A 10,177-nucleotide genomic window follows, 5' to 3' on the forward strand; every position below is an offset into this window, starting at 1 on the left:
GGCGCATACTTTGAATAAAATATTTGTTATCATTCTCTTGAAATAAATGTGTTTTTTTCTTGAAAAAATACCGGTTTCATATGTATACACCTGGTATGCTTAATTAATTTTGCTCTTAGTCTATCAGTAGATTCCTTCGTTTCGATTTCTGCACCTGCATCTGCTAACCGTTGTCGCAGATCGTCTTTTAAAAACGTTAACACTCCCTGCTTGGCACTGTTTACCGCCTCGTTACTTTTATCACTCGACATTGGTACACCTGCATTCACGTGGTTCGCAGATTCCTCGTATCCAATTGTTATTTATTGGGTTGAATACAACTAAGAATTTTAATGCATAACTAGTACGAATTTATTAAAGATAATGTAGCACATAAATAATGCGTTACGATTAGTAGTACGTGAGCTCTCGTATACGTGTGGTATAACGCTGAGTTTGCAGTATGCAACCTCTCATGGTCTCCCTATCCCTCTACATGACTCTCACACACATTTTATGCAGTCAGATGATTGCCAATACATTACAGATATAATGTCGTTAAGTTAAATGAGTAATTCCTCGATCCATCAGGCGCTTAAAGGTGTCAGGGGAATTTTTTATCCCGATAGTCATGCTCTTGCATTGAAAGTGCCCGAAACCTTGTCGAGAAGGCTGGTTTGGGTTGGACATGAACTATACATTTTCGCGACCGTTGACGAACCCATATTCAGCGGATTATTTGTTAATCCGGATTGGGGATAAATAAGCAAGTAATTAGATGCCTAGTTTCTCTAGTGATACTGTTCCTATTATACTTTTAACTACAAGGTATACTAGCGGAATCCTAGCTGAAATAATCTCACAAACTATGACCTCACCATTTAAGCGTTAGTCCGCCGTTCCTACGAATTCAGCGACGTATGTCTCGATTTGATGCGCAACTGCAGAATGTCTCGCAAGTTGACTTAATAGCTTGCTTTCTGGAATCAAACATTAGGAAGAATCTTAATGAAAGGCTACGCGTACATTGCTCCTGCGAAATGATACAGAATAAATTATCATTCCGGTATTTCTCATATTAAAGTATGGGGCCTTGGGCGTCGGTATTCATGATTTTCTTATAGTTTTCAAAATTTGATTATCATATAAAAAATACTATCAGAAAACAGAGGTAAACTCACAGCCGATTTTTCCCCTTCAAGCTTCCAGTGGAAATAACGAGTCTACTGACAACAAAATTCTTTCGAAACTCTCAGGCGCGTTTTTTTCACTTCACCTGGCACTGCATTCCTCAATTTCTTGCCGATGGACAGTATTCCGTTCAAAAAGGTTAAGAATTCATTTTGCATTTCTGCAAGCCCTCAATTAAAATATTTAAACAAATTTTAAATCCGATGTTCCAGGTCCTGAACACCATGTGCTCTGCCATAACGGCACGAACGATTAAAACTCTGGGAACGTCACCCTGCCAAAGCGGCATAGATATTATTCTTGTCGAGGATTGTTCCGGCCATCAGATTCCATTTCGAATCTAAAATTTATAATTTTGTTAAAGAAACATATTTTAACGTTATTAATAGATAAAAGCCTTTAAAAAGAAAAAATCTACCCCAGTGCTGCCACCTGCTATTCGTTGCGAACGAGCATAATTAAACAAGATGCAGAGATGCAACGTTAGTAGATCTACCTATAATGTGTCTAGGGTAAAAGTTATGCTATCTACATTCCATAAAAAAATCCGTCTTAGGAAAACCTCTCCTGATATCTTCGTTAATGTGAATTTAATGTTTAGTTGTAAAAGAGGCCTCCGGGCCGTCTCTTTCAAAATTTGCTATTAGAGACATCATTGTGTTGAAAGCAGTGTCAGTCAATACGAACAAGTTATGAAAAAAACTACATGATGTAAAAATCTTTTATTTAACGTGTGGGAAACAACTAATTAGTATTGGTAAGGAAAAATCTTATTTTATCGTTTCCTTACAGACTATTTATTTACAATAATGACGTTGTAGAATCAGACCGATTCCCTCTTTTGTTTATATGTGAATCAATACAACTATAGAGATCCAACGTTGCTAGTTCTGTTTATAATGTTGCGAGGGTGAAATCTACATTCTGTAAAAAAATATGTCCTAGCAGAAGCTCTCCTGATATCTTCGTTAATTTTAATCCTGTCCTTAGTTGCAAACCCTAAAGTACTACTTGTAATTATACGTACTGACTGGTTTCCCGTTCAACACAACGATGGTTCTAAAAACGAATTTTGTAAGAGACACCTCGGAGCCCTTTTAACAAGTAAAGACTAGATTAACATAATAAATAGCACTAAAAAAGTTGGATCTCTACAACTGTATGTACAAATGTATCTCTACTGCCTATCACATAATCTGATGAGTGAAACGCTCTGATTCTAAAGCACCATTATTGTAGATTTCTAAGTAAATAGTCTGGAAGAATTAGATTAAATAAGGTTTTTCCTTACTAATGATGATTCGTTGTTTTCCATACGTTGAATTAAGAACTTCAACAACCTAAAGTTCTTTTTATAACCTCAACTCAATTATCCTGATCGTTAAAAATCACCGAAATTATTTTGCTTCTTGTTAAGCGTAGAAGATGGTTGGTTTTTGCCCTTGTTAGTTCAAGGATTTCCACTACTACGGTGTCAAAATTCTGCGTTGCGGAAAGCTCACGTGGACTTATAAGTCCCTTCTTCATAAATGATAATCTCAATGTCAGTGGATATGAACAGCTTCTCAAAAATGGAATTATACCGAGAATAAGAGAGGTAGCAAGGGATAATTTTGATAATTCTAGGTTTCAACAGGATGAAGCAGCCGGTTATTACGATAGGGACATTTGAGAGGTCCGTTCACTCAGCGCCGCCACCAAAGCAAATTGAAAAATGGAATACGCCATATTTTCTTGCTTTTTGTTGCTTATTTTACGCTAAACAAGTTTTTTTGCTCTTTAAACTTCGGAGAAGGGATGACGGCGCTAGCAGGACGTCCACTCAGCGCCGCTACGTACGAAAACTCATTAAAAATTATTCTATTGAGGTGAACGATTAGTGGACATTTAAAAAATTTTTTTGCTATCTGATGACATATATTACGTTTCCCAAAAAACTACCCCGAAGTCTTACACACCTACCCCTTGTGATCAAAAACATTTTAAAAGTGGGAAAACAACCTTCAACGATGTAAACATGATTTATGGCTCCAAAGTAATTTAATGAAGCTTAAAAATTTCCCCCTCTTTATAATTTTCCAAAAAACTTCCCTTCGACGTGAACGCATACAGCGGAACATATATATGTATGAACAGAGAGCAAAAAAGTGCAAAAAACATTAACTCAGAGTGTTTTCTTAGTCGTATTAATTTTTATGCTTTTTTTATACATATATATGTTCCGCTAAAAGCGTTTACGTGGAAGGGAGATTTTTCGAAATTATTTAGAGGGGGAAAATTTGAAGTTGTATGTAATTAATTTGGAGTTCCAAATCATTTTTACATTGTTCATGGTGGTTTTCCAACTTTTAAACCGTTTTTGATCACGAGGGGTGTGTATGTGTGACTTAGGGGTAGTTTTTGGGGAACATATTATGTATTATCGGAGAGAAAAAAAGAAAAAAAAATAATCAACTTAAAGTGTTTTCTAAGTTGTATTATTTTTTATATATTTTTCATACATATATATGTTACGATGCATACGTTCACGTAGAAGGGTAATTTTTTGGGGAAATGATAAGGAGGGGGAATTTTCAACTGTTATTTAATTAATTCGGAGGCCTCAATCATGCTAACATTGTTGAAGGTTGTTTTCCCACTTTTTAAACTATTTTGATCATGAGGGGTAGGAGTGTAAGACTTAGGGGTAGTTTTTCAGGAAACGTAATATATGTCATCAGGGAGCAAAAAAAGCATAAAATTGCCACTAATCGTTCATCTCAGTATACTAATTTTTTGTGAGTTTTCGTCAGTGGTGGCGCTGAGTGGATGTCCTGCTAGCGCCGCCACCCTTTTCTCCGAAGTTTAAAGAGGACCAAATTTTTTTTAGCAGGAAATTAGCAAAAAAAAGATAGAAAAAAATATGGCGTATTCCATTTTAAAATTTTCCTTGATGGCGACGCTGAGTGGACGGATCTTAAAGTGACCTTCAAGGTTACAATCTACCTATGAGCTCGGTAAAATTTGAAAGTTTCAAGTTAAAAAAATCACCCTATATATATATATATATACACACATAAAGTGACTATAGCAAAGTCACCAGACACGTGCTCAGGTACAAAAGGTTTCTGCTATATATGGTTGCTAATAATTACTAAGCAGTCGCAAATAATTTTCCAGGAGTGATCCCGAAGAAAGAACCCTCAAACTGAATGCCCTCCTAAGCATGCGTGTGATTTGCTACATAACATCTGGTAGGCTGTTCACTGAAAGGGTCCGAAAGTTCACAAACGAACTGGGATCTACTACCAAGCACTGAACAAGTTAAAGCTGATTACAATTAAATAGCAGATTACTGACAAAATTCATATTTCAGCTGACGCAAGCAGTATAATACAGAAGAGTAAAACCGATGAGCGAATACCAATCCGAGTGTTAAATGCATTCGAAATGGCTTATCTTTCGCAACTTGAGAGTCCCTGCACACACCGTCAATCACCATCGATCAACTACGCCCGCTTATTGAACCTTCTATATCCCATGTTCCCCGAGAAATGCCCTATGCCCTCTTATTAGAAAGAAATAAGTGAATAAATTAACTTATTAAAATTATTTCTTGAAAAAAGATCCTACTCCTTCTTCACTCCATTGGGAATCGAACCACAAAAGTTCTGATTTTCTGTTATTCATCTGCATTTTCTGTTATTGAAGATTCTTAACTTGATCGATATTGTGTAGATTTTCTGCCTTCATGGTTTGGAGGGTTGATCTACTGTCAGTCAGGTACAATCTCTGATGATATAGCAGATTCATTTAAAAATAATAAATTTACTTATCCCTTTTTTCCTCCCCTGCTATATCCATAGCTTCCTCTTCCCTTCTTAATCACTTAACCCTCCTGCCAGAGCCCCGTCTCTCGACTATTTCCTCTTCCAATCTGTCTGACATATAATTCTTCTCTAGGTTCTTTAGCCCTCCCCTGAACTACTTTGCCCCTCTTACCCTGACCCTCCATCAGACTGATTCCTCCCTCTTACAACAGCTATTTCTTTCTATATGCTTGACTATTCTCTTGCAGATTCAGCCGAAAGGTATATCGATCTCATTTAAAAGAAATTAATGTTCCCTTTCCTTTTTTCATAGTGCGGACGAAGGATTCGATGGTACATATCCAACAAATGTTGTCGTCAAAAGCAATGGGACTTGCTTATACGTCCCTCCTGGTATATTTAAAAGTACGTGCAAGATAGATATCACCTGGTTTCCCTTCGATGATCAGCGTTGTGAGATGAAATTTGGCTCTTGGACATATGATGGTTTTCAGGTACGCTATTCCTAAGAAATGAAATTCAACGTACGTATGTAGGAAAGATAAGCAAAGTAGACTGCATTATTATTTAAAATATAAAACAATCATTCACTTTCTACTAATTCTTTATATTCAAAAATGTACCTTATTTGTTAGTTCCACAATATTTGAATATTTTTATCCTCAAATTAAAATTTCTATTATAAAGTTCCTTTGTATTTAACAGATACAAATACAAAGGATATCTTTCATATTTTATTCATATATGAAGGTGAATAGGAATCTCAATTGTTATGCAGAAAGACATTCGACCTGATATATGTCTCCCCAGTCCCTAACATTTGCCTGAAACTTTGTGCATGGTTCCTGTTTGATCATTATATACTGCTTATTATTATCCTTCTACACTCGCACTCGTATTAACCCTTTGACTCGTATTAAGTCACATACTTTGAGCACTTGCATCGCAAATAACTATTTAAGAGTTTTGTTAAGCAAGCCTTATCGATGGATTCTACGAATATTGGACTATGGTTTTATTACCGTTAAAAACTAAAAGTCGTTTTTTCGACCTGTTGGCCTTAAAAATGGACATGCTGTAACTTCTATTTTCTTTTTATAGAATTCACTACAACTAACTCTTAGAAACTTATATTCATCCACACTTACCTCAAAGATGCACAGATGGAATAGGGAGTTTTTGAAAAAAATCACAATTTTCGCTTGGAATAGGTAATTTTCTAAAAGAATTAAATTTTTTAATTCTAACAGTGAATTATCCAAAAGATTTATAATTCTGCGCTGACACTGGAAATAAATAGAATAAATAGAAAAAAGAACTGATTTATTATAATTTGGAGTTTAGCACACAGGGAATTTTTGTGAAAAATTATAATTTTTTACCTACGGACAGGGATTTTTTGAATGATGATAATTTTATTTGGGCTAGACAATTGCCGAAAAGAAGTTGAATTTTGACTTTCGGTCAGAACCTACGTTAGTTATAAAGATTGTTGCTTTCCATATTATATTTAAAGACTGAGTAAACTTTAAAAATTGTCATTGTTTATTTTATGTAATTGGCTTATTTGTGTTTTCAAAAAATTTACGGTTATTTTCTATGCAAAAATTTGTTATAAAAAAAAACTTAAAAAACGAATTACTTTATACAGTGTGTAATTTGAATATAGTATTTGTAATAAAATTCATTTGTTGCATTCAGAAGATGCAACGCATTATAGTAGATTATAAAAAAATGTAATTAAAAATAAAAGTACTTATGTAAGCAAAAATTTACGCTTATAATATTATAAACTTATAACGCAGTTCTCCCTATAATTATTACGAAAATACTTACCTTTTAATTAGGTTCCTTTATTTAGTTGAGATTGAAGATCTCGCACAGGGAAGAGAAAAGAGTAGTCAATAATAATAGGTATTTGAGAATTAATTAGACACAAATAAAATTCTAATCAACTAACAACGAAGAAATTACGATAGCATAGTTTAGAGAATGCTTAATCTGGACCACCTTCCGGGTAGGTGAGTGAGAAGAATCTGCATTTCAGCAGGAAATAGATGCTTAGAATTTTCAAAGTCAAAAATCGATCCTAATGCTTTCTCGTTTGAACCGTTGTGATATGAATTTGGAGTGAACTGATAAATAGAAGTTTAAAGATTAGAAGTCCCAGATTCTGATTTTCCAGCGCACAATACTAAAACAATGGGGTCTTACACACATACACGACCGACAATTGACTTTATGTCCCTCGAAACGTTCAGCACCGAGCTGTCTGTAGAGATACGTTATTGCTGCTTGAGAGAAACAATCAGATACTATGCGTTCTAGATAGCCAGCGTGTACATTACAAGCTCTGCACCTATCATTTGGAACTTCTTAAGATCAATTGCAGTCACAGAGTACTAAGGTGGATATGATATTACCCTGGATTGCAAAAATGAAATCCTGTGTACCTGACTTAATCCCTGATGATCTAAAGAAAGCAAAACTTTGCTGCTTCGGCAAGGATCGTTTTTGTACATTTCTGCGAAAGTTGACGTACATTTTCCTGTCGAGTAGTTGTTCCCTGCATTTTTCAAACCTAGTGTATGAACTGAGTTGCGCCCTACCCTGAGGTCGAGTCGAAGGCGCATTGCCGTCTTAAAATGTTTGGGCAACTTCAATACACTGTAACGTACGTTATCTAAAGAAAAAAGTAACGTACGTTATTTAAAGAAATTTTCAAACTGTTTATACTAAATTAAATATGCATGTAGTCTAATTGTGAACGAAACATGCGGGTTTCTTTTTTTATGATTTACATACATTTTTTAACCATTTGCATACTTTTTTTCATAGACGCTTTATCTGTTTGGTAGAACATTCATTTGTTTTGTTGAAAATTACAGATAATTTTTAATCAGAGAAGGTATTTTTTTATTAAACTTCTTACATGGTATAATCTCTAAAAAATATCAAAAATATCTATCGGAGCTCGTTCACAGCACAATTTAGTAAAAATTTTAACTGGTAATTAAAGATTTTTGCTCCTTTTTGGAACGAGTAGTCACGTTTCAAAGTCAGCAGATATTTATAATAGTAATTTTTCTGATCGAAACGACGATTTCCGATGCTATTGAGAATTTTTGATAGAAACATGGAACTCGCTGAAGAGGCGCAATGAGTCTGCGAGAAAATGTTGATTCTCCCTCACCCATCTCTCCTTCTACTGTATTCTTCTTCTTGCGTCGTAGAACAACCGCATTTAATCACACACAGAACATGCACTGAACGCGGGACGCAATCTGCCTTGCCCATCTAATTTTCCTGTTCAGTTGATGTTTTTTAGTCTTTTGATTCATCGACGGCTTTAGGCTTCCATTTGAATCAGCCAGATCTTTGGGCTTCAGTGGAATCTGAATGTCAGTGTTCCTGTTTGTCCTCAAATCGCGATAATCTCTCAGAAGGTATCTGTTTTACGCGGTTGGTCTTAATGTTGCTTTTTCATATTTGTCTGCAGCTTGTTTGACTAGTGGTTGGAAAAGAGTTTGGTGCACATATCCCTTTTTCAAAGGATAGACACGTTGATTCCGCAATTAGTGAGGCGAAACGTGCTGAAGCTCTGAGGTTGCATCGTAGCAGATTAGCAAGTTCGTCGCCATGTTTTTATCTAAATTTTTTAAGTACCATAAAATGGACCATCCCTGAACCATTATCAATGACTGCCTTTTCGCAACATGAGCATGCTTCTGTTGTCTTTGCCATATACCTTCTGGTTCAATTAAAAAAGAACCGAAACGCAAACCGGATGTGTGTGTGTGTGTGTGTGTGTGTGTGGAAACAGAGTTATTATTGGACATCCGGCGCTTATGTATTGGCGGACTTGCACGTTGGTGACACTGCTGAGAACGTGCTTGGTAAAAGGTGATGAGAGGAGTTTACGGAATCTATATGGAAGTTGTGTGTGGATTGTAAGGGTGAAAGTATCCGAGGTGAGTAGTGTTGTGAGGGGTGAGTTAGGGACATAAAAATTAATTATTAGCGTAGTTAGAAGGTGGAATTTAGTTGGATAGAGAAAGTGAGGCTTAAGATACATCTGTGCATTGCAAAAAGTATTGCAAGAAGCTTTCCTAGATACCGACAGAATAGTGGGACGTTGGGGAGGGGCAGGTGGTCTGCAAGGATTCTTGCAGTGCTGGTAGTAAAGTTGATGAAGAGAAAAAATTTTATACTCTGCGACAGTCAAAGTGCTTGTGTCGGTGTTGAGGGGCTCGTCGGGGAGAGGTAAAAAGTGAAACTACGCGAACGTGAAAGCAAAAAGGCGAAAGAGAGGGCGCCTAGCATCAATGAGACAGCCAAGAGATTCTGGAGAAAAGCGTGGTAGAGAGACCGTTTAGAAAAAGCGTGAGAACACTGAGGTAACCCCTTCCCACGAATAGAGGGTCAGTCGGAAAAAGAAGCTCTAGGGATACTGATAGCCCTGATTAGGGGACTTAAGGAATAAAATAGAGGGATTAAGGTTAGGATTGAAAATATGAGGGAGAATTAGAGAGGTGAAATGAGAAAAGAAGGTTAAAGAGCTGCAGCAGAGAGTAAAAAAATTATAGGGAGGCGTTGTCAGTAAGGAAAGTAAGAGAAGTTAAAATGAAGCAGATGGAAGAGGATATTAGGTTGTAAAAGAAAGGATAGGGAAAGGATGAGGGTAATGGAATTAGGAATGTAGAGAAAAGAGAACGGAGAAAGAAGAAAAAATAGTGTGAGTAGAGAGTTAAAACCCAGGAGCGGGGAAGAAAGGGGATATAAACGCGCTGCTGCATAGTATAGGGTTTGTTAAAAGCATGGTACAGAAAGTTACACTGGAAGGGAGGAAGGTGAAGGAAGTGGCTGTTGTGGATTTGGGGAGCTGGGAAGAGAAGTTTGAGGTAGGACGGCAAGGCTAGAAGGGAGAGAAACGAAGGGAGAACGGAGCAGCTAGGATATCAAAAAATAAATAAAGATGCGAAAATGTGGGTGTTGCACGAAAAGAAAGAGGTTTTAAAGGAAGTAAAGAAGAATTCAATTTGTAGATAGTAGGGGAGTGGAGATAAGGCAGGGTGAAGGAGTAGTGAATGTGTTGTGATGGAATGTATAAGGGTTAGAAGAGAGAGATGAGGATTCCTAGAGACTTTTCCAGGAATTTGATGCCATGATGGCATAGAAAATGCTAAGATAGAAATGAA

At 36.4% G+C, this 10,177-nt stretch overlaps 1 protein-coding gene and 1 long non-coding RNA gene across 4 annotated transcripts in view; one reads left to right on the forward strand and one right to left on the reverse strand.

Moving 5' to 3' along the window:
• LOC117170347 (neuronal acetylcholine receptor subunit alpha-7-like) overlaps positions 1-10,177 on the forward strand; it is a 1,604,403-nt gene that overhangs the window by 870,989 nt on the left and 723,237 nt on the right. The window contains exon 5 of the mRNA XM_033357087.1: positions 5,293-5,473. Coding sequence (XP_033212978.1) covers positions 5,293-5,473 — 181 coding nt within the window. The remainder of the gene's footprint in view (positions 1-5,292; positions 5,474-10,177) is intronic.
• The window catches only part of LOC117170349, a 371,702-nt gene that overhangs the window by 183,893 nt on the left and 177,632 nt on the right, over positions 1-10,177 (reverse strand). For 2 of the 3 annotated variants that reach the window (XR_004466769.1, XR_004466770.1), the window contains 2 exons: positions 1,161-1,510; positions 858-959 (listed from right to left, as the gene is read on the reverse strand). The exons of the other annotated variant lie outside the window; for it this stretch is intronic. This is a non-coding gene — a long non-coding RNA (uncharacterized LOC117170349). The remainder of the gene's footprint in view (positions 1-857; positions 960-1,160; positions 1,511-10,177) is intronic. 3 annotated transcript variants of the gene reach the window in all.

This window comes from Belonocnema kinseyi, chromosome 3, assembly GCF_010883055.1.
Source record: "Belonocnema kinseyi isolate 2016_QV_RU_SX_M_011 chromosome 3, B_treatae_v1, whole genome shotgun sequence".
Taxonomy (NCBI): domain Eukaryota; kingdom Metazoa; phylum Arthropoda; class Insecta; order Hymenoptera; family Cynipidae; genus Belonocnema; species Belonocnema kinseyi.